General features: G+C 40.0%; 2 protein-coding genes across 5 annotated transcripts in view; both read left to right on the forward strand.

Annotated features, from left to right (window-relative positions):
- Nucleotides 1-19,407, forward strand: part of ptpn4 (protein tyrosine phosphatase, non-receptor type 4) — a 65,583-nt gene extending 46,176 nt beyond the window's left edge. For 3 of the 4 annotated variants that reach the window (XM_022740672.1, XM_022740676.1, XM_022740674.1), the window contains 17 exons: nt 2,862-2,925; nt 3,449-3,621; nt 4,736-4,804; nt 5,427-5,564; nt 6,353-6,514; nt 9,871-10,030; nt 10,863-10,946; nt 11,192-11,248; nt 11,545-11,701; nt 12,774-12,940; nt 13,435-13,525; nt 13,743-13,804; nt 15,112-15,258; nt 16,127-16,255; nt 17,883-18,031; nt 18,167-18,302; nt 18,391-19,407. In XM_022740672.1, the coding sequence (XP_022596393.1) occupies nt 2,862-2,925; nt 3,449-3,621; nt 4,736-4,804; nt 5,427-5,564; nt 6,353-6,514; nt 9,871-10,030; nt 10,863-10,946; nt 11,192-11,248; nt 11,545-11,701; nt 12,774-12,940; nt 13,435-13,525; nt 13,743-13,804; nt 15,112-15,258; nt 16,127-16,255; nt 17,883-18,031; nt 18,167-18,302; nt 18,391-18,786 (2,341 nt within the window). In that variant the 3' untranslated portion in view covers nt 18,787-19,407. The remainder of the gene's footprint in view (nt 1-2,861; nt 2,926-3,448; nt 3,622-4,735; nt 4,805-5,426; nt 5,565-6,352; nt 6,515-9,870; nt 10,031-10,862; nt 10,947-11,191; nt 11,249-11,544; nt 11,702-12,773; nt 12,941-13,434; nt 13,526-13,742; nt 13,805-15,111; nt 15,259-16,126; nt 16,256-17,882; nt 18,032-18,166; nt 18,303-18,390) is intronic. The other variant, XM_022740673.1, reaches the window with a different exon arrangement.
- A 4,981-nt stretch (nt 19,408-24,388) lies between these two features.
- epb41l5 (erythrocyte membrane protein band 4.1 like 5) overlaps nt 24,389-24,976 on the forward strand; it is a 35,000-nt gene continuing 34,412 nt past the window's right edge. The window contains exon 1 of the mRNA XM_022740677.1: nt 24,389-24,554. The gene's annotated coding sequence lies outside the window, so the exon portion shown is untranslated. The remainder of the gene's footprint in view (nt 24,555-24,976) is intronic.

Genomic DNA, 24,976 nt, shown 5'->3' on the forward strand with positions numbered 1-24,976 from the left:
AAACTAGGTTTCCTGGAAATATTATGGTCATCAAATCTGCTTGCTCTCCTTGTGTCTTTGTCCTCCTTTTTCTCTCTGTGTAATTCACTTTCTCTCATCACTCTGTATGTCTCTTGCTCTCATTCTCTTTCCAAAACATCGATTCTTGGAAATCTCCCATACTTTGCTGCTGCACTGTGGGAGGCTAAATGTTAATGGGTGCCGGGGGTGGGAGAGTAACTACTCAAACCCCTGTAACTCCGGAAGATAAATTCACTCATGTGTAGGCTTAACACACACAGCCTGACCAAATGCACAAAGCACCTGGTGTGCGTGAGTGTATGTATGTGTATGGACATCAGTGTGTGTCTGACAGCAGCAAGATATTTGCAGTAGGATTAGTTTGTGTGTGTTTGTGTGTTCATATAGGGTTTACAGAATAAATGATTTTGTCTGACTGACTTTGTGGGGACCAAATTCCTAAACCTTGGCACTGAGACATTTTAGGTTAGGATAAGTCTCCATGAGATGAACGCAAGTCAATGCAAAGTCTTCCTAAGTGGAGAAAACAGCTAAAGCAAGCGTGTGTGTGGGTGTGTGTGGGTGTGTGTGGGTGTGTGGGTGTGTGCGTGTGTGCGTGTGTGTGCGTATGTGTGCGTGTGCGTGCGTATGTGTGCGTGTGCGTATTTGCGTGCATGTCCAGTCAGCTGAGCTAAATTTAGAGACCAACAGTGGTGTCCCCAACAGCTGTCCACTACCATGTGTGAGAAAGAGAGAGGGGCATATCATATCCTCTCAACCTCGCACTCACTGATTTTCTTCTTTCTCTGCTTCATCCTGTCTTTCTTCAACCTCTCTATATCTATATCTGCATGTCATTTCTCATTCTCTCTCTCCTTCCTTCCTTCCTTCCTTCCTTCCAATTTTCCTCTTTCTTTTTGTCATTTGACCTGTAAGACAAGGACGAGTCAAGAAAGATGGAGTGAGAAAGTGTCTGAAAAACAGAGAGAGACATTTAGATTTTTGCCCCTTTCCTATTTCTGTTCACAGTAGCCTGACAAATGAGCCACACTTAGATGGAGCATGACTCACACCCTGCTTAAGCATGTGTGTGTGAGTGTGTGTGTGTGTGTTTGTCCATGCAAGTGTGTGAGTAAGTATGTAAAATATATTTAGCAGGGAGCGATGAGTCACAGCAACAACAGAGCTCTAGGAAAGGATTATGTTTCTCTGCTGCTCATCAGCAGACCTCTTACTGTGGCCGTGCGTGTGCAGTCTCCTGATTTGAACATTACTTTATACCGTTTCTGCTTCTTTAGACACATGACTAGATAATACACAGGTTAATGTGAAGATATAGGTATCAGTGAACCACTGGGAGACTTCAGTGCTGTAACACTGTTATAACTCATACCCTCCAGTGATGGAAAGAGGAACAGGTCAGAAGATAAGTGAACAGTTGGGATGTGACACATGGGTCAGCTTACTTGAAGATCTGTTGATTCATTAAGAAGTGTGATTCTCACTTCTTGTTCTTCTTTTGTCTGTTCTTCTATCTACATAGCCAGTTATGAATGTATCAACTCACCTATACGGTGCTTAGAATATGGTGGATTGGAGCATGTATGTACTTCAGTACTGAGCATGGGTAAACTTCAATTATATTTTAACCTTTCAAATATCACTGATGTGCCAGAGGGTCAGTCATTACAAACTTAGGCTGTGCAGCCATAATTTGCTCAAACTCCAAGAACTTTATTTTACCCTCCAGTTTTTATTCCAAAGTTTCTAAAATATTCCAAGCTCTGAATAGTCGCCCAGGTCTGTGATTTTCCTTTTTCAGTGAAGTCTGTTGGTGTGCTCATTGTCTTCTGTTTCTGCATGTTGGAGAAACAGTCGACTAATTACTTTTTAGGTAAAAAGTGTTGACGTCATCCTCCTGCATAGCGAGTTAGCCAGAAATAGCAAATCTTAAACTCTAAAATGTATTTGATTGTTCTGAAAAACGTTTTTATGACGCAGCCATATGCATGCCGCATGAAATTATTTTTTAATATTTCACTTAGCGTAAAATACATCACATCACGTAGCTTTGATGATGGACTGGAACAAGCCTATAAAGAATATTTATATTTTTACGTCAGGCAGAGAGGAATAAGATAGTTTTCCAACTTGAAAGCTACTTAGTGAATGAAAGTGATAACTGCATGTTGAGGAGTTGACAAATGACAAAGCAAAGTAAAAGCATCCTGAGGCTGCTGAAAATAATGCTGAATTTCTTTTTTTGTATTTGGTTTCTTCCTTGCTCAGATCATGTGACAGGAATCAAACCAGCTTTTCTTTATTTAGTAGTACATAGTTGCACAGTGTTAATGGACTATAAGTAGCCTTCAAGGGGCAGGAACAGAAATCTGCAAGACTATTATGCATATCTAATGAAATTAAAAACCAGTGGAACATTAGCAATGTCTATACTTGACTCCATTGCACCAGCAAACAATTCCTTTTCTTCTGCACGTTTTGTTGACATTAATGCTATGTGACTAACTTGTACCAAGTTTTTTCAGATGGTTCCTGAAACACCCAAAACACATTTTTCCTCTATTCTATAGTGAACAAAGTGTCACTTTTTGTGTTCTAACTTTCGGATAATTAAAGTGATAAATAATTTTATTCCCCTTTAGTGTCATAAATTAGATTAAATTAGATTTAGACTGTGTTCACTTTCTCACAATTGTCACAGTTTTGTGTTGGTGTATACTTCATTACTGATAGCACGATGTGTAAAAACTAAACATCGGTGTCTCAATACAGGTAATGGGCTCACTGACTGTGGAGACACTAATGTCCCTTTGGAATTTTTTTCCTTTTCCTGCTTCCAGGTTGAAAATAGTGAAAATCTCCTTCAAGTGCAAACAGTTCTTTGTCCAGCTAAGAAGAGAGTCGGTAGGTACACACGCACACGCACACACACAAATATAGAAAAACACACACTTCTTTAACCACCACCTGCCTCCCACAATTGCATCTAGTTTATGAACAGATGGAGTATATATTTTAGTTTTTCTGTACTTACTGACATATACGGCACCATAGATATGCTGATATGTGTAAGATGTGCTAGGTATGTGTAATCACCATCAGATTAACCTCCAGGTGTAGAAATAGCTAAAAGTAATGGAGAAACAGTTGAAATAATTAGCTTTAACTTAAAGTAGTAGCTTGAAGTAATGGATAATTGGTCGAAAAAAAAGATAGATAAAAATCATAGTTAACCAGATGAAACAGCTTAGAGTAATGGATTGGATAGAATGAAAAACTGCTGAAACGGTTATATAGAAGTAGTGGATAAACAGCTGAATTAGATTGCTAAGAGTAATGGATACATAATACAAAAATCAATTTTTATGTATTACTTTAATTTTCACTAATGCCCCACTAACTGTCGCCCTCTCCTCCCTGGACACAGACTGAGACTCGGGAGACGCTGCTGGGTTTCAACATGGTCAACTATCGGGCCTGTAAGAACCTGTGGAAGGCCTGCGTGGAGCACCACACCTTCTTCAGACTGGAGCGGCCCATCCCACCACAGAAGAACTTCTTCGCTCATTACTTCACCCTGGGCTCAAAGTTCAGATACTGGTAAGAACAAGAGGACACATATTTACACTCCCAGAGCAACATGGACATAATTGACACTGCACCCAAAGAACCTCTGAAATGTCTCTCCTTGACATCCAGCCACACACATTTACATGGAGCAGACTTGTCTGTCTTTCCTTCTGTCTGACTCCCAGCATTTCAAGTAAACACTAACAGAAGTAGATGTTTGTTTGAAAGCTGATGCCCTTATTTCATTAGAGTTGAGAGGCTGAAACACTGCAAGGCTAGTGGGTGCCTCTCATGCTAACATGCCTCAGAAATGCACAACTTAATTATTCATGGTTTTAGCTCAAGAAAGAAGCTTACTTGTTTGGGGATTGGCCTAGTGACTAGTCTTTTAAGTTTTGCATGAACCTTTTGTGTCCATGTGCAAGCATCATGTGCAAGTCACTTTACAGACCTACACTGCTGCTGTTGTCACTCCTTATTCAAACAAAACACTTGTTTGAATTGATGATATATGTTTTCCCTGATTTCAAGTTGGACAGTGGAATGAGAACGTAAAATAAAATAATTTGTATAAACATTTTTCTCCTTGCTCTGTTGCCTTGTGACAGCTTTGTTTCACTTCATTGATGGCATTTTCTATTTCCTTTTTCTATGAAATGTGAGTGAGAGATGAACTGAGAGTGGTCTTGTGATGCATTATTGAGCAGCAGCAGTGATGCAACGTGAATGAGCCTTTCTATGATGTGTTTGTGTGTGTGTGTGTGTGTGTGTGTGTGTGTGTGTGTGTGTGTGTGTGTGTGTGTGTGTGTGTGTGTGTGTGTGTGTGTGTGTGTTTTTACCCTTAAGATATTGACTGACTTTTCAACCAGGATACACTTTTGAAGTGTGAATTTGTGTTGTTCACATGTTGTTAACAGTGTATCATGTGATTAAAATATCCATTTTAAATATGCTGTTTCTATGCTTAACTCTTCAGTGCTGGTTGTTCATTTTAAGGCTGAATTTTTCAGGAATATTTGAGGGATTGATTCTACTGAAGTAACTCTTATTAGTGCAGAATAAACTGGATTTTCAGCCTGTTTCACTTCAGTTAAAGGTTCTTCTTTCAGGAGAGTCCAATGACTGTTTTTGTTTCTGTCTGTAGTGGGCGGACGGAGGTGCAGTCTGTGCAGTATGGAAAGGAGAAAGGCATCAAGGACAGAGTATTTGCCAGGTAATGGAAATGTCTTTTTTTCTAAATTTAATCTAGCCGTAACAGACTCTAAGGGTAGATGAACATTAATGTATTATTACCAGTGTAGGACAAGCCACTTGAAAACTGTAATCTATTACTCATTACACATTACTCATTGAAAAATTAGTATGTTTCAAATTACTCAGCAGCTAAAGTAATGCATAACATTACTTGTTACTTTACTTTTGTTAATCAGCTGTCAACTCCATCAAAAGCTGCCTTTAAACTCCAAATCCTCTACACCCACACATCACATCTTCTCTATTTAACATGTGTAGAAGTAGATAACAAGATATTGAGCTGTACAAGCAGGCAGCCCTACAGTCTGGCTTTACTGACCATCAGAAGCGCAGTTACACACCATCCAACTCTAACTAAAACTAGTCGACTCTTGGATGTGTACCGGTGCCTATTAGCAGGCCATCAAAGTTATGGAGCGTTTAGTAAATGTAATTTAATGAATGAATTTCAAATAGTAATCCCTTACACTACTCATTACTGAAAGAAGTAATCACATCACTTTGATGCTCAAGACTAATTGTTACTTTTATTTACTAACATTTTCATTCTGACCACAACTGGATTAATGTCTTGGTCTAAGCAGGTCTCCCAGTAAGCCATTGGCTAGAAAGTTGGTGGGCGGAACTGACTGGGAGTCCGTCAGCAGGAACAGCCTATCAGATGAGAGACTGGAAACCCAGAGCCTGCCCACTCGCTCGCCGCCTGGGACGCCCAATCAGTGAGTCCAAGTTCCAGGGTTCATACCAGGTTGAGGGTCACTTCAGCTTCACTGTAGACTGTTATGGCAGTGTAAATTTAAATGTTATCATATTCAACACTGAGGTCTGCTTAAATTACTGTTTTGACAGAAAATTAATTGTAATGATTAAGTATTTGATTCTTTCAGTTAAAAAGTAGGCCAGATATAGCTTTAGTAATGTTTCTAGAAAACAAATAAATGTCATGGGTAATTGACTGTAGTCTGTTTGCTACTATTAGGAAATCTGTTCTGTAAAGGTTAATTTCTTCTGTTAATGAGCAGCACAACAACTTCACAACAGACCATGTTTTAAAGGAGTCGATTCCGGACTGGATTAGCAAATATTTGTTTTTATGTGTTTATTTATCCCAAAAGAATCCAGGAAACAATACATGTCTATTCCTGGTCCATTCCTGCAGTTTACAATGTAGATTTTGCATTAATCAGGTATCATCTGAAATTTTTTGATACTAGTGCCAGAATGATGTCAGCATTTCAGTTATACCAGGGTAATACTAAGCCACACAAGAACTTTGTAAATAATAAATAATAATAATAATAATAATAATATACAATATAAAATTGGTAAAATTGTGATTTAAATCAAAAACTGTTCAAACAAAGTATTTGCAGCATGCATTGTTCGTCACCTTTAAGGTACTTCAGTGTTTTATACCCGAAGCAACGAACATATCTCCATTACATATTTAAGTTTGTATTCTCAGCTCTCTAACAGTATGTGTCTTGTACATGTGTGTGTCTGTCAGGAACTCTCTGTTTGTACAAGAGGGCACTCGACTACGCCCGTCATCCGTTGGCCACCTGGTCGATCATGTGATCCACGCTTCACCCAGCCTTCCTGTCTTCTCCTCCAATCACAAGTCAGCGTCGTCCACGCAGGCCAACAGCATCAGTCTGGACTCTACACCGTAAGTCTCACAGCTGCTGGATGCTTCATGAAATTCCAATTTTCTGGGGCGAGTCAGTTCCCTATCATTCTCATCTTTCAATCTGTTCTCCCTTTTCCCCTTTCTTCGTCTGTATTCTTGTTTGTGATGCATGTTTCAATTTGAGAAAAAAATCAGCCTCTCACTTGGTGGCAGAGGACTCAATTTCTCTTTAAATTCTCTGCCTCATTAAATAAAACAACCCCCAAAAAACAGCCGCCCTTTAATTTTGAAGTTAGATTTTACTCATCAGTGTTAGTGCCACTCTGTCTGAGTGTACTGCTGAGATGACTGGTTTTTAAATGTCTGTCTGTGTCTGTGGCTTCTACCAACAGTTTACACCCTCTCCCAGTGTCACTTAGCTGGCCCCACTGGAAAGATGAACCCTTTGAAAAACAGCTCGTAAAATGTGTTTGTAGCGATTAGCAGGGTGGATACGTTGTACTGTACAGCAGGGCTGAACTTGGAGTGCATGTGTGTGTGTGTCACACACTATAAAACAACTGGTGAATTCCTTTAACTAGTGAAGCTCCACACTGATGTTTCAAATGCTGAAAGCCTCTGTGTAAAAGTAAAGTGAGTTCTGAATGAGTTTTAACTCTACATAGAAAAATCAGACATTCTTCATCTCAAGGAGAAAATCTTCTTTGCAATCATGGGATCTTAATTAGAGTTCGGTAAAGGAAAAGTAAGGAGCTCAAAATAAGCCATGGATCTAAAATGCATACGTGCTATGGGCCTGGACCGGTTTGTGCTTGTGTATGGCATGCATCCTCTGTTGACACAGCAGGAGTGTGTGTGTGTGTGTGTGTGTGTGTGTGTGTGAGAGAATAGACATGGAACATTTCTCAGTTGGAAATCAGAGTGCTTAAGTAACATTACAGTGGTAGTTCAGCTGCCTACAAAGCTACAAACACACCAGGTTGTTAGCTCATCACTGTGTTACAGAGCCAAAAGATGAACACTAACATTATTCATGCATGTTATTTTATTGGCTTTATTTGGTTAATTCAGCGTGGTAACCATGATGCATATTTTCAATATCATTATTTCAATGTCAAATAATGAACTTTCAACTTCAAACAAAATTACTAATGTATATTTGGCTGGTTGTCAACATTTTCAACAACTTTTCTGTCAGTTTTTATTTGAAATATGCTGTGACAATTATTCTCCTCATATGCATGTTATTATCATAGTCAATCATCAACCTCCTGTTGAGCTCAGAACTACATTCAGCATGTAGCACAAAAACTATTTGCCATAATGTTAGCAAATAGTTGCTGTTTATCTTGACTACATAATTTTCTGTAGTGGCTTTCAGGGAACTTGGGGAAAATGAAGGTTTTGCCAATTTTTTCAGCATCCCAATTTTATAATCTGTTAATTTTCTTGCATGAATAATTTTTACACCAGAGAAGATTAGTTTATCCTTTATCTGGGCCATGAGAAACTCTAGGATAAGATCAGATATTACTACTGGCCTGCAAATGTTCAGAAAATAGTTTATTGGATGTAATTTCTAAAAGTAGGTTATTGTTAAAAGAAACAAATTCATGTTTTTATCCTCTCTTAGCAGTTACCTTCTCTGCCAAAACCAGATTTGGTCTAAATCCAGATTACATTTTGGTTTGTGGGACTTATCACTTATAAATTGTGTAATTTCTACCTCCTCCTTTATTTTCAGATCTATCACTTTGCTCTGGCCCATAATCTGAATTTTCCCAGTGTTCCTCCCCAGATTTTCCTCCAATTAAAACTAAATTAGAGTCAGCTTTGTCTCCCACAGGGCCACAGTTATACGCTGTGTCGGTTCCACACTTAGACAATACGACAAAGCCATAACCCTTGGACACATTCTCTATAATGTTCTGTTTTTAGCTGGTAAGAGTGAAAATTATCTGTTTAGCAAACCACGGCACATTACAGAGAAACGCAGTGTCTTTATTTCCTTGACAGTGTCAGGGAACAAAAAGGTACAATTATACAATACAGTGAAATGTAACATTGCATTCAGCTGTATGATATGTCATGACACATTTACTTTGTTTGCTATAATCAGACATGTTTCTTCAAAGAGTAAAGAAAGCTTCAGAAAATCATTCAGTTTTAAAGAAAAAACTCTTGGGTGTGCACTGGCAGTCTTTTTAAATTTATCTTTTGATGGTTTTGAAAGCAACACCGCACTTTATTGCTACTTGTAGTTCCTCTGTCATGCTCTCAAATTTTTCTTAAAGCAAAAGAGGACATTTAGGATTTGGTAACAGTCAAAACAGAAAACAAAAAGCAGGGCTTTGTTATGTCTGGTTTAAATCTCCTTATTCCAGGGCCTTGGCTAAATTGTAGTAAGCTATGAATATACTTGCATTTCCATTTCACACATGTGTGTTGTGTTGAGGAAATTGAGGATGTGCAGTCTTGGCTCAGGCCTGCTGTGCACTGCCCTCCTTCTGAAAGCCTGACCTGCTTTTGACCCATAATAAATGCTAGTTTGTGTGTGTGTGTTTAAGACACAAAGTGGCACCGGTAAGAGCAGCCAAAACAAAGGCAATGCTCTTTGACTGGTGCTCCCGCCCCTAAGGAGTGCCTTTACACACACGCACGCACGCACGCACACACACACACACACACACACACACACACAGATACGGATACTGACATAGAGTGAAACAACTGGCTTTTACCCTCCAGAGAGAGAGCCATGATGCTACTGAAAGCCTTACCTGACTGACTGTGTTTCTCCATCCACACTGACTGCCTTTTATTGTCTGGATGATGGAGGGGGGACTGTTTTCTTTCCTTTTGCAGCCCTTTTATTGAGGTTAATGCATTGTGACTAACACAGTGCTATTAAGCCGCTCTGTATCTTGTAATCTCTTACTCCTCTTTTATTTGTTTCTCTCTTTCTCCTCCAAAGCCCACCTCTTTAACAAACAGGAAGGTCTCCAGCTAGACCACTAGTCATGCCTTTTTTTGTACCTGTGTGTTTGTGGCTTTAGTGTTTCATCATCTTTAAAAATACACTTCTTCCATTAGCAGTTGCAGCTGCTAAACAGCAAGTTTGGAGATGAATTTTGTAATTACTCATAATTGTAAAGTACTATTTTTGTGTTCTGTAAAGGGTACAGGTGTAGTCATGTAAAATGGTGATGTGGAAGAAACATCAGCACATCCGGAACCTGTTTTTTTGTAATCAGATTGTTTGGCAAAAAGTTAAACTGACATCATTTAAACGAATCACTTTTCTCCCTCCCTTTTCTTATCTCTGTTTCCTTTTCTCTGTCCCTGACTGTCTCTCTCTCTATCTCTCTCTCTCTTTCTTCCTTTGCCTCCCTCAGGTCTCCCGAGGGGGTAGACGGCCAGCCTCCAGCTCTGCCTCCCAAGCAGCTGAGCAGGAAGACCTTGAGCCAGATCATCCAAGCCCACTCTCAACAGAGCCTCCTGGACAACCACATCAACGAGATGTATGATGTTCCTGTCAATGCTGATAAGACCACGGTCAGTGTGCCAACAGAAGACAGAAATACTCATTACATCAGTATACAAACATTTACTCATCTTTCAAGGAATTTTCCAGAGTCCCATTTTCATTGTTAAAAAAAAAAAAAAAAAAAAAGACTGTCCTTCGTAAATTCATACTAGGTAAGACCTTCGATGAAAATATATGAAAACTTCTCACAACTAAAGAAGTTCTCTTGGGGAATTTATCTAAGATCTAATGTCTCCCTCAGTTTGAGTTTGTCTCCTTTTTCGTCTGTGAGACTTGTGATGTAATAAAGATTTGACTTATCTGAATCTAAACATGGCAACATTACTGTATTACTGCTGGACTGTGAGAAATCCTTTCCCCCTCAGGTCCCTTATGTACGGTGCTTAAGTTTCTCATATCTACATTAATTAGTGTACACCACTTGGTGTAATGGGAATGGGGTTCACATAATGCTGAACTCTCCATCTGTAAAGAGCTGTTTCACCTCTTTGAGCTCATTGTTTTGATTCTAAATCCCATACATTGACTGTGTGGTTAAGTCTCTCTAGCTTCATCACCCCTCCCATAGCCAGCCTTTTCCAGCAAACAAACTGATAAACCCACTGTATACTACTATCTGTCTAAAAGCCAAGTGAAGGTTGGCCCTACATTCGTCTGGTGGCCAGAACCAAGAAGTGAAATAAGGCAAATGTTTAATTCTATAAACAACTTATATCTGGTGGATTTGCATTGCCCATTGTTAGAGTTGTAGTAACCAGTTTTGCTTCACCCCATAGGAAGATGATATAGATGAAAGTAGGACATGAATTTGAACTATCTGTGTTCAACTGTGTTCCTTAGCTGAACGGAGTAGTCCCTCATGACAATTTGGTCCTGATCAAGATGAGACCTGATGAACACGGACGATTTGGCTTCAATGTGAAGGTGAGAGCTGATACTAGTTTGGACTTGGTTGAAGTCTGTTTAGGCTCTTTCTATCTTTGTGGTTGCTCAGACCATCTTTCGACTCTTTCCTGTTTTGTATGCCAAGTTGTCAAAACCTTTGCTCCTTGCCACAAATCATCTGTATCATCCACACTCTTTACCTGAAATGTTAACTCTCCCCTAAAAAAAGAAGGACATTTGTCCCAGCCTTTGTGCCGTGAACATGTGTCTCTCTGTGTCTCCAGGGCGGAGCAGACCAGAAGATGCCTATCATTGTGTCTAGAGTAGCTCCAGGAACATCAGTAAGTCAACAGCCACTTCATATGAGTCGTGTGTCAGTAAATGAGGAAACACAGTCCCTCTCTTGCTCTTATTTTCAGTCACAGCTTCACAAATAACCTCAATTTTAGTATTTTCATATCTGCAAACATTTGCTCCCACTGGAAACATTTTATTGAACTAAACACTTGTTGCTTAACTATAAAAGTTTCAACAAAAATGACTCACTTTCATTTATCTCACCTCCAGTTGTGTCCCACTCTTCCTTCTCTTTTCTTCTCTTCCCTCCTCTGTTGTCTCCCTGTTTCCTCCCTTTCAGGCTGACCTGTGTGTGCCACGCCTTAACGAGGGCGACCAGGTGGTCTTAATTAACGGCCGGGACATCTCTGACCACACCCATGACCAGGTGGTCATGTTCATCAAGGCCAGCTGTGAGAGCCACTCTGGGGAGCTCATTCTATTGGTCAGACCAAATGGTGAGTTGTTCCCATTGGTCAGATCTGCTGTGAAATGTTTTAACACTAACAAATGCAAGGGATATACATCTTACTTAAATTGTTTAGGCCAATATTAAAGAGCATTTCAATCTAGTGTCACTTATTTCCTTTCTGCTCTTCAGTCTACAATGGGCCGTATATTTGACCAAAAAAGCAAACTCAGGATCCACTTACAAGCTTTTTCCTGAGCTTTTAGCCACATCTCATGGTCTTCTTCAGCAGAGGGAACTTTCTTGGTTATCGTCACATGACCAAACTATGGAACTTTGTCAATAGTAGTAGTAGTGTATATTACCTTGCTAGTTTTGTCAGTTGTTTCAGCCAGCTAACAGTTACTATGTGTGAATATTTAGCAACAACTAGTTTCTATGTAAGAAAGACTTTGTGTGGCTTGGCCCATTTTAATTTAGTGATGCATGAACTTCCACTTTGTAAGCACATAAGTGATACAAGGCTAAGTGTATCATACGGAGCCTGTGGAACCCACTCCTGAACATTAACAGCTACACGTGTGGTCACAAACCTGGATTCTGTTTTCTGGTCTCCTTTTGGCTGCTCAGTCTCACTTTTGTAATGCCAAATGAGATCTCTGAAGTTGTACATTTTGCTCTCTGTACATCTCATCTATATGCATCCTCTGTGTAGGAAGATGGCAAAGCATTTGCTTTAATCAGCATTAGCGAAGCGGGGAGGGGAGCTTTTAAAGATGATGAAACATGGAAATTCTTGATATTTTAACTGGGTCAAAGAGGGATTTGTGCATTCTATCCTGTATTACATCAAAGCAGATATAGGACTGTATCAATGTACTGAATGCCTGTAAATTCACATTCGATTTTAAATATAATATAGGAAATGTAGGTAAATAAATATTTGCACATACATGAACTATGTACTCCTGTAGTTCAGTTTGTTAGTGTTCCTTTATTGTTGCTGTTTTCTTTTTTTTCTTTACATACTTGAAGATAAATCAGCTCCCCCTGAGGCCTCATCTTGCATAAACATCCATGTGTATGTAACCTGTGACCTATTTCTTCTCTGTCATATTCAGCCATCTATGACGTGGTGGAGGAGAAGGTGGACTCGGAGCCAGATTTTCAGTACATCCCTGAGAAGTCCCCTCAGGACCCCGCCCAGCTAGACCAGCATGCTTTGAGGGACTCTATGGTCGCACTGAAAGAAGGCCTGAGCAGTGGAGCCATACTGGCACAGTTTGATGTGAGGAGAAAGACACAGGAATATATTCACATAAACTCACATAGAGATGCAAAGATGAGTCAGTAATTATTACTTAAGGAGTTGTCACAAATTTCTTTCCTCCTCCACATTCAAACCTCCTATCCATTATCATCACTTAACAGCTTCCTGTTTGAGTGTTGCACTATTATTGAAGAGGAATATCAAATAGAAACACACACTCACACACATCTAAATGCACATCAGGTCACCGCATACAAGTGTTCATGTGCACACCAAAAAAACTTGGGTTTTTTTCATACATTTGAACTCACTTAGAAGTCAAGTCAAGTCAATTTTTATTTGTATAGCGCTAATTCACAACATACGTTATCTCGGGCACTTTCCAAATAGAGCTGGTCTAGACCTTCTCAGAAGCCTGTGCATATTTACATACACAAAGTGGACAAAGAAATGGTTAGTGTTTATTGATCTTGATGGTACTTTAATATAAATTTGTGCTGCTTTTATCACAGCAACTGTACAGGAAGAGGCCGGGGATGACCATGCTGTGTGCCAAATTACCTCAGAACGTTTCCAAAAATCGCTACAGAGACATCTCTCCTTGTAAGTGACTGCACGCGGCCGTTTCATCATTTCTGTTGGCTTGTGTGCTCAAATATGTACCGACGTTAACCTTTTGTTATTCCCGTCACGCTCTCTCTCTCTCCTCTCCACCTGTTCTCCTCTTGAACTTTTTTTTCTTTCTACCCTTGTGAAATTGTTCTCATCATTCTTTATCTGTAATTTTACCCCCTCTTCTTCTCTGTCTCTCTCTCGGCAGATGATGCCACCCGGGTCATTCTGAAAAGCACAGATGACTACATCAATGCAAATTACATCAATGTGAGTTTTGTCCTCCTCACTTTGCTCTTTCATCTTTACATCAATATCTCTGCATTTTGCTCATTTGAGGCGTGGTGGGTGGTCTGTTTTGTTAACCATCAAACACATGTTAAAACACTATGGTGGCCACACTGATGAATGAATTAACCACTTTGGCTTTCTCAAGCGAGTGACATTGAGCGTTAATGTTTTGCAAGTTTTTAAGTGAGCCAGGCATTTGTCTTTCTAAGCTAATGGAAACTTGTGGATGTTAATAAGGCGCCTTTCATTTTTTTTTATGAATTTAAGGCATCTCTAACATTACCAGCGTCTGGTCTCTGCTCTATCATGGCTGCACTCAGCACAGAAGAGCCTTCACAAGCAGAGCTACACAATGAAAACAACAGTGAACTGGAAAATAATGATATGAAGAAAGTAAATTGCTGTTAGTTTTCTAACAGGCTGCATCAAAGATGGATTTTGAAGATGTATTTAGCAGTAGCTTCATTGTTTGTCTCTGTAGGTTAATTGATGATCATGGTGAGCGTGATGGACACTTGCCCTTGCTTCTCGTTCAATGAGTCCTTTACATCCACTAATAAATTTTCTCATCAGCATCTTCATCTGTTAGATAGAAAACACTCTTCCATCTATTGTCAATCTGAAATTGACCAGACATAGTTAAAAAGAAAACCATGAATCAGCAGTGTCTCTCATTTTCCTTTTGTTGTGTGTGTGCTGTATGTAGAGTTCCAGGATATTAATTGGTCTGATGGTTATAGCAGATTTCCTCTTTTGTGCCCCACCACGAGGTAAAAAGTAGAAACTGACTGATATGAGAAGAGTCTCGACAACCTAAAATTGACAGATTTTATTTAACTATTTAACTTCATTTAATATATTTGGAAAATTACATGAGCGCTTGTAAGAAGTTAGAACAATATGCAAAATTAATACCGTATTAATCTCTGTTATTCAACGTTGTTTTGCTGTGATGTTTGCATTATATAGTGTCATTCAGTTCAGACTTGAGTGTTATGATAGTCTTACAAGGTCAGACCTTGTAAGTGACTCAGGTTGATTCAAACAGGAGACAAACTGCTGTTAACTTACCAGCAGGTTAAAGTATTTAAATGTTTGAAAGGCACTTGATTTTTTATTTTTTTTGTACCTTTTAGAAAAATGTGACAATATCTAGCTCTGTGCACTGTTGAAAACACACAAAGCAAATCTTATCATCTGAAAAGAATATGAAAAAGAGGCTGCGAAGTGAGAGCCTTGCAATGTAATACATCTGTATCTCAATCTCTTTGTCTGTTTGTCTGTAGATGGAGATTCCAGCCTCCAGTCTGATAAACCGCTACATAGCATGCCAGGGCCCGCTGCCCAACACCTGCCCTGACTTCTGGCAAATGACCTGGGAACAGGGCTCATCCATGGTTGTCATGCTGACTACGCAGGTCGAGAGGGGGCGGGTATGTGGACATTTTCTTCAAAGACACAACTGGAAACTATACATGGACTGCAGCATGTGAACAAATCCATTGGAAAATCTTCAAAAACCTTTACTGTACATATGGCATTGCTGGACGCAGCTACACCGTGACGTCTGACATTGTGTGTACACAGAAGGCATACTGTGAGCAGCACTTTAGCAACAGGAGCTCCGGTGCTCCACGCAATGTGTTCGGGCACTGTATGAAGTTGTAGGTCACCCTAGTTTTTGGCAGGGCTCAGAGCCCATTACACAATCACTGCAGTTATGTGCATAAAACGCAGGAAAATAGTGTAAAAATGTGCTTTGGGTGGCTGTTACAGGCTTATGGTGCAAGTAATATGCAAGCTGTTATGCAGCATATGTAGACAGCTGGATTGATTAAAATAGGAGAGTATCTGTTCTGTCAGTCACACGTGAGATGGACAACTGAAAAACGCAGCTGAAAGACTTTGTGTGGAGACACTGTGACACAGAGAGTACTGTGTCTCTGAGTTTAAAATCCAGGTTTTCCATTTGTAGAAATCCCAAGTTCTGATACTGAGTGAGCCTGTTTAGTGCCATGAAATACTTATCTATCTCCTGTTACACTTTCTTCCTTAAGACACACACACACACACACACACACACACACACACACACACACACACACACCCTGCAGACAACTGTCTTTTGTTAATTTGTTCATTATTCATTAAATACACAGAGTGAGGAACAGTTATGTCACTGTTAAAACAATGCATCTGAGATCTCTTAATTGTCAAACTAGCTGTAAATGCAAAAAGAATTGGGTCCTGTGACAAGAAGTGACCTGAGTTGTTAACTGAATACTTTGTTCATGTTCATAGGTAAAGTGTCACCAGTACTGGCCCAACCCAGACAGCACCACCACCTATGGAAACTTCACAGTTACGTGCCACAACGAAGAGGGCAACTCTGCCTTCCTGGTCCGAGAGATGACTCTCATGCACACACAGGTAACCACACACGCAAACCCGCATACAGGCACATAATGTTAAAGGTGAAAAAAAGGACAAACTAGAGAGAAAAGCTAGTACCAGAAGAGAATAGGGGTAAAGGTGAAGCCGGAGGGATGAGAGAGTGAGAGGGCGTGTGCTGATAACCAGAGCAGGTTAGAGAGCAGGGTGAAAGACTCTGGGTCTAATCAGAGAGAGGGACCAGAGTCTCGGGAAGGATGAGCCGGTGAGGACCCCGGAGGAGGTGTGTTGCCATAGTGACCAGTGTGGGCTGTTCTTTTTCTGGCTCCCGCTGCTGCATGCGGGCCACGTATTGGGATCTGGTTACCATGACAACCCAACCACCCCAGTCAGTCACATTGCTGAAATAAGAGAGCGAGAGAATGAGAAACCAAACAGAGGAACAGAGAGTGGGATGATAGTTTGAAACACAGAAAAGGGAAGTGTGAGTTTGTTTTATTGTCATGTTGGAGCCTTTGATGCTTCCAGTCAGACTTCAACATGTCATGGTGAACTTTTATTCGTGTCCCTCGAAACTGAAGGCTTTTATTTTGTTAATGGGTGAAAAATGGTGCGGTTAAATTTATCTTTGTGTCTGAGTTGTTGCTGTGATATACAGTATGCAACACGTCATCTGATAAGGACAACATCTAATTAGAAATGAACTTTTGACGAATGAAGTATCACATTTTCCTGCTGTTTCCTCATCGTTTCCTGCTGTCTGTATTCCTTATTACTTCCCTGCGTGTTGCCCTTGAATCATGACCTTTAAAGTATATGGCTGTAGGAGGAGGCAATTAGCATTCTCCTCTGCCTGTGATTGTTGCTATGGAGATAGATGTGTTACCATGGCAATGCAGCGAGGCAGTATATTAAAGAGGAACACAGGGGCTCTGAGTCACACAAGAAACAGTGGTCAGTAGTTGCTTTCTGCTGTAGTGTGTGTGTGTGTGTGCGTGCGTGCATGCGTTTGTGTGCGTGTGTGTGCGCGCTTGCGCAAGTCGTCGTCACACTGTGTCCCTGTGGGGTTGAAATCTCGCTGACCCTTATTTTCTGGTCACTCTGCGCTACACTACTCTTTGTTAGATTTTTCTTCCAGTTATGAATGACCAAAAGAGGAAGTGTGTCATGTTTATTTATAGTGTGATGCAGAAATATAAAATGGGCATTTTGTAGTAAAACCGCAGATAGTATCATCAGTATCATCAGTATGTTTCATAAAATGGGAAACAGCAGCGTGAATCACCAAGTGGTCCAGTGGAGTGGAAAGAATAAAACCACTGTTTGTTATTCACACTTCCAGTTTCATAACATGTTTAAAGGCCATAATTACATAAAAAGGGTGACCATGCAGTCTCCCCCTAGGACACAGAGCTCAATGAAACATGCTTGGAGGTTGCCCACATGAAATACAATAATCTGTTTTGGGTCAAGTGTGAGTGATATCTGAGAATAATTAATTCCTAACTCAGCTTGGGTCTTAACTGAGATGAGAGTGAATACCCTCTGTTTGTTTCCAGGGCCTCAGATAGTCTTTGTGAAAAGCGGTAAATGAAAATGTAATATGAAGTAATTGGGTTTCTTCTTTTCCCTGTGTGTGTCTTTGTGTGTGTGTGTGTTCGCTCAGAGTGAGCAGCAGAGAGAGCTTACTCAGATTCAGTACCTGGCTTGGCCAGACCACGGCGTTCCTGATGACTCCACTGATTTCCTGGACTTTGTGGCTCTGGTGCGGACCAAACGGGCTGGACAGGACCAGCCAATGGTGGTACACTGCAGGTACAGTGAAGTCATTCTGTGAACCCTGTTGTTTGATGTTGATTGACTGATTTTGTCAACCTATAGCAACCACAGTCGATGTTGCACTTATTTTGAAGCTGAACACCCATTTCTGTCCCTGCTGCTTTTTTCCAGTGCTGGAATTGGTCGGACAGGGGTTCTGATCACAATGGAGACAGCATTGTGTCTAATGGAGTGTGGTCAGCCAGTGTATCCTCTTGATATCGTCAGGACCATGAGAGATCAGAGGGCCATGATGATACAAACCCCTGTATGTAAACACATCCATTTGTCTGTCAGCTGCTCTCAGCCACACTAAACCATCAACTAAAACATCTCTCTCTGCTTCTCTTTAACAGAGCCAGTACCGCTTCGTGTGTGAGGCCATCCTGAAAGTCTATGAGGAGGGTCTGGTCAAACCACTCAAGACCGCTGTCTACCAGCAGAGAGAGAAGGTGAATGATGAGAGGGAGGAAGAGAAGAAAGAGCAGCAGAAAGCAGCAGAAGAGAAGGAAGAGACGGCAGCAACAGAGGAAGGCGAGGCGGCCGTGGTGGAGTTGCTGGAAGGAGGGCTGGATGAAGAGGACGACGATGACGAGGAGGTGGAGGTGCTGGACGTGGGGGAAGTGACAGAAGAGGGGGAGGAGGAGGAAGAAGAAGAGGAGGAGGAAGTGGAGGAACCGAGCGTCGCAAGTGCCACCAGCGTGACAAGCGAGACCAGCGCAAACCCTGAGCCTGATCCAAATAACCTGTGACGTTTGATCCCTGGGGGTCATCAGGGGTCACCAGGAAGAGGCCAGGCGGTCGGAGGAGAGAACAAAAGCACTGTTGCACTTTACGCGGACAAAAACGGAAAAAAAAGACAAACAAACAAACGTGAAAATCATGGACAAGATAGAATTAAAAAAAGAAATCCAGCTGTGTTGACTAGGTACCATTAGGGGATATTGTATGTTCAGGGTAAAGAAAAAAAGTATACAAAGAATGAGAAGATTAAAGTATAAGAGAATAAAATGTGGATGGGGAATTGCTGTAGTGCCATAAGTACGAAGGGGAAGGGCTGCCCCCATGGATGGAAAGCCCCCCCCCCCCTCCCCCCCCCCCTTTGTTTTATTTCTTTTGGGTTTTTTTGGGTTTTTTTACCCCAAGGGTTGCCCTGTCCCCTTCTGAGCGAGTCTGCCAGACGGACCTGCCTTTTTTTTAGTGTCCTTTTAGCTGATAAAGAGATATACCTTATCTTTTGTTCCTCAGAAAGAGTATTTATTGTGTTTTAGTTTGTGTCAAACCCTGTCCACTGAACAAAAAAAAGTTGTATGTTTTGTTTGTATGAGTCTAGAGCTTCATGCTTTCCTGATTAAATCTTAGGTAGTAAAGTAGTGTGATTCCTCTTCTTCTAACTACTTCTTTATTTCTTTTTGCTTTTTTGTGGAAAAAAAGAACAATGATTTAATTTATTGTACTTGGTTTTTATCTTTCTCGGCTTTCTTGTCTAAGTTTCTGACAGCACAGACTGACAGATGGACAGCTGAAAGCACTTTGTGTCTCACCTCTTGTTCAATGCTGTGGTGAGTTGGATACTTCATCCTGCTTTGTGCTGTGTTTTTGTGCTTACAGACACACATGCTCTGAAGTGGCCGTCGTTTGGTGTGGTGAGGAATATAACTGGTTTACAGTCCTCAGGGCTTGTGTTTACTGGGCACCTCCCTTTCAATTCTGTACTAGTCACAGCAGCTACTGTTGAACTGTGACTGTACATTTCCCACTGAAAGACATGGTGAAAGAAAATGTTAACTTTGAACATCGATTGATTATTTGAAATGTATTCAACACAAGGAAACAGTGTCTCAGAGAAAGGCCCCGGTAGACGCACGGTCTCACTGAGTTACAATCGAAGTAATTTTGCAGTCGTCATGGCTGACAAAGCTGAGAAACAAGGCTGAGGGCAATTCATTTCTATCTTCAAATTCATATTCAGTCAGTTCAACGTTTAAATCAAACTTGCGACTGACAGAGTGGGCAGCAGAGTCCTTGCTTAAGTGTCCTTGAGCCCGACACTGATAGCAAAGGCCCACTAAGGCTTCTCTCTGATTGGTTACCCCTGACCAGCACGACGTTTAGTAAATGTCGATCCACTTTGTGCAACCCATATATTTCTTTGCACTGGTCATTATGCTAGAAACAAATAGGGGTCATATGATCAGACACCAGTAACAATTAATTAGTTCTCAAGTGGTTGAAAGCTGCTGGAAGTTTTATGCAATCAGTATTTGTTTTTCCCCAAGGTTTCACCAAAAAGATTGCTTGCTGAGTTGATGGTGAACTGATCTCAACCTTTGTGTGAAGGGTAAAAACTGAACTTTAGCTCCCTCCATTGGCCTCCCCACGTTTTTTTTTTTTTTTTTTCACATCCAGAAGCCAAGACTTTTGTAACCTGTAAACTGGAGTAAACCCAAGTACCTGCTTACACTTTCACAGTGACGAAGACTGGTGGCTCATCGCTTTATATGAGCAATCATGTGACCCAACACTAAGATCAGTAAGATTAATTATTTGTTTAGGAATAAGTTCCAGTGGAGTCAAGAGGTCACTGGAACGTAGCTTAAAACCAACCATTGTTGATTAATTTTATCTGAGTCTGTGTGTGTGTCTGCCAGGGGACAGTTGACAGTTCAAAGAGGCAGCACAAACAGAAAATTCAACTAATACTTAATCTTTTTTATTGATCTTTCCCAGTGGTACTTCATCATTTTAAGGCACATGTTGTTTTTAAGCCAAGATGATGTGTTATGAGTGATAAGAGATTAAATGATGACTTGTATTTTTAATTCACAAAACCCAGCATCAAGTTGCTTGTTGAGTTTCTTTTTTTTTTTTTTTTTTTTTGTCAAAGTACAGGTCAGGCTGTCGATGTGTTTTTCATAGCGGTATGGAATGGAGTTTAAGCCTCTTTATAATTTGAGATATTTTTCTTATCGGCTGCTTCAGTACCTGCTGTCATTGGCTCCTACAATGGACTCTGCTGGAAAAACCTACTGCTGTGCGTGTGTGCGCGTGTGTGTGTGTGTGTGTGTGTATACTCAGATTTGTCTTTATCTCTCTCTGTACCGCTCCCTCTCTCCCTCTGTCATTTATGAAATATAGTTTGTTAGCTGTCTGGTCTAAAGCCTGCTTGTTGGTTAACTGGAATGAAAGGTTGTGCCATAAAGCCATAAACCTAATCTAACCTGATCTCAAGATTTTTGAAAAAAAAATGCAAAGAGAGCCTTCTTGGAGAGTCTTTTTTTTTTTTTTTGTTTAAGTCAGGCTCAATCTTTGCCTGTGAAACAAAAATTTTAACTGTTCTCATACATCCCTTTCAAACAGCTGAATCATACTTTTGCCACATGTAGAGGTGGGAAGAAGAGCCTAGAAACTGCTTTTCCTCTTCACTCTATTTTTTAAAACCTCTCCTGTGTTGCGTCCCTCTCCCAAAGAACTCCTTCTCTCAGGCAACATCAGTCATTTCTGTAGAGCCCACGCAACATCCACAGTCCATTCTTCTCATTGTTTTTCCCCTGATGCCTCTCTTTTGGATCATTATACATGGATCCCACTCTCTCTGCACGGCCTCAAGGCGAATGACACATCTGAGCAGATTACCATGGGTACAGTAGCTCAGTTTCAAACAGCTTGTTTTCCCCAGAAGGACAAACTGAGGCCAGCCAGTGAATGACTGACTGAATAGCTGGTTTTTAACTTTTTTTTTTTATTGACAGTTACTAATACATCAAAGACCCAACATGTATGAGCTTATAATCAAATGAACAGCAACACTATTCAAACCCCCAGTGGCTTTTTTTTCCATCAGTTTTTGTATTTGCCAACAGGGCTAATCAAATCAAAATACCACCAAATCAAAATCGTTTATCGCTTAAATTGAAGTTCAAAAAACCTTGTTGATTTCTAACGAGAAAACAAAACATTGGCTGCAGTGAAAAGTTAATAATTGATCAATCAGGGCTGCCAGAGTTTCCATCTGCACAAAATGTCCAGCAATGAGCTGTCTGTGTTCAAAGTGTTTTGATGTTGACACATAATTGGTACTGTCTGTGTGTTCAGGGTACTGATCAAAGGTAGTTTGGAGGGTACCAGACATAAAGAGGGCGTGGGTTAGTTGTATTTTTGTAAAGATGAAAACAGTTCTAGTTGGCTAGGGAAAGGACAGCACTTTGTAGAAGGCTTAGTGGCAGGTAGTGCTACTGAAAAAAAAAAAAAAGTCGGAGACATAAAGCATTGTTAAAATGAGTTGTGATGAGTTGAGTCTTTTTTTTTTTTATTTATCATTTTTATTTTGTTTGAAAATACGACACCTGTAGGGAACAAGAAAAAGAAAAGAACTCCTAACTACACAGTGCCACTTGTTAATTTTTTGTAAATAATACTAGACCATGTAAATACAATGTTGTATATGAAAAAAAATCTTTAAAATAAAAGGGAAAATCATTTGTGAGCAGAAAGATTTTGTTTTTATTTTATTTTTGATTTTTTTTCTTCTTCCTTTGGATGATTCAAATGTGACACAAATGGTGTGTATTTCAAGACTGCTATTTCAAAATTTTTGTTTTATTTGAAACGTAATCTATAACAGCGAGTGTATATATAATGAAACACAAAATAATGAGAAATGTTTTACCGTATTATACCCTTGGTTAACTCCTACCTGTGTCATAAAAACCTTTGTCCTCAGTTGCTTGTTTCTTTCTGGTATCATGGTTTTACGGTGCTTTGGACATGTCTATAAGCTTGATTGTGAACAATTAAAGCTTGTCTGTCAAAGCATGGAGACGTGGCTTCAGATCACCTTGCTTTTCCACACTGTAAAAGTGAGGTTGGGCAATGTTACAGCGAGCAGATGAGATGCACCAATGCTCATGACCTCGATAGAAATCACTTTAAATTTCTAGATTTTTGATTTGTGAGATTTACCGTAGAGTGAAGCCATTAGTCACATGAGGTGGCCATAGTGCTAAATCTCTGTAATGCCAGGCTCCAAAGAAAAAAACAAACACACTGATGCTAGGAGAGCTATCCCAAAGGAAAAGGAAATCAAAGGTTCTGAGGTATGTGGGGGAAAAAAAGTTTTTCTATGGAAACAAACCGCTGAATAAACAGCTTCCCCTCTGTGTTGCATACAAACCATCCTTAAAGATTTATGATAATGTTGCATCATTTGATAGAAGAAGGTACTTTAGATCTAACCATCTTTTTTATAACAGTATTATTGAGCCAGAGGCCACAAAGGGTGCTATTACTGCACATTAAAGCATCAAAGCAGAAAAAAGATTGCATCTATTGTAGTTTCTGTACTAATAAGAACCAAATACTCAAACCACACTGGTACAGCACATACAGGAAGATTTAAATGTCACATTTCAAATGTGCTTATACACAGCTCATTTTTAAGTGGTGTAGGCCTACAATAAGTCAAGGACGTCTTCCTAAATGTGTCTTTTCACAGATGTCAAGTACAGCTGGGTGTGAGCTAAGTATTTAAGGCAGTTCTTCCCAGTGTATAAAATACTGTCTGTGTCTTCTGTGTATAAACAGATATTTAGATATGTCTTTATGGGTATCAACTTGATACCCATAAAAAGTCAGATTTGATGATTTATTGTTGGCAAAGTTTTCAACTTGCTCTGCTGGGAACAAAACAAAAAACTAAAGAGAAATAATTTTATTAAATAAATAAACTTGATTGCAATGACATATGATACATATTTAGGTGAGAGGTTAGAACAAGCTCCAGAGCTCTGTCCCTACTCCTGGCTTCAAAATACACTTGAATTAAATATAATTGTTGTATAATTATACATGCCCCTGCTACTCAAAATGCTTAATGAACTTTAAGCCTTAAAAAAGCACAGTGGTCTCTGGCAACATTTGTAAATCATTATTCCTAAACTAACCAGAAGGAGGTGCTGCTGTCAAATGGAGACTGACGCACTCTATGATTGAAATTCAGAAAATGAATGAGGAGGCCACGCCTCTAACACTGGAAGTTTTTAACAGCACACAACTATTCCATGAATATATGGCTATTTATATATTTGACTTTATATAAGTATTTTTTGTCTGGTCTTGTAATAACAAATGACACTGAAAATCACTGAAAATATTAAATTATAAACTCAATCATATATGAATATAACCTGTGGGTTTTATAGGTTGGAAAAGAAAACTGCGTAAAGCCTAATTTAACAACACTAACTCAAAAAAGAAAAGAAAAAAAAGTTTGTCGCTTTAAAAATGCTAATTGAGTTTTGTTGGGGATTTATAGTGACGTCACATCCTGAGGAGAGCTTTGCCTCCTACTTTTTGTTGGGACCTGGGAGGAAATTATCCCGCAGGGGTAACGAGCTGGAATTAAAGAAGAAAAAGAAACAAGAAACAAGTTACAAACCATGGAAATGTACGAGGTTGCTGTTTAGTTGTCTGCAATGCAAGCAGACGTGTTTTCACCGTGAATTCATACGAGGAGGTTTGTGTAAGTATCCCTTCATCCAGGCGTCCTCGGATCCACAAGTGGCTGCGGAGCAAGTGTCTGTCTGATCCAGCTCTCAGAGCTAAAGGCGGCGTTTGTTTTGCTCTACGGGACACAGTCGCACGGTCGGTGTTACACGTATTCTGTGCGTTCGTTGCTAACGGTTAGCTCTTGCAATAAAACAAACGGACACCTTTTTATTTTTGCTTACACCAGGTACCTCAGGCCTGAGCTGAGTTCAAGTGAAGCTAGTGGTTATATTTTGTGTTTTTGTTTGATTAATATTATATTATAATCCAGCGGAAGTGTTAAAGATTTTCTGTTGATTTTTATATTTCAGAGGAGATTGGCAGCATGGAAAGCTCCGTCCGTCTCAGTCCATCTGAGCGGTTTCTTTTTCTGGCAGACCTGAAACCAAGTTTACA

The sequence above is a fragment of the Seriola dumerili genome, unplaced genomic scaffold (assembly GCF_002260705.1).
Source record: "Seriola dumerili isolate Sdu_G_001 unplaced genomic scaffold, Sdu_1.0 BDQW01000052.1, whole genome shotgun sequence".
Lineage (NCBI taxonomy): Eukaryota > Metazoa > Chordata > Actinopteri > Carangiformes > Carangidae > Seriola > Seriola dumerili.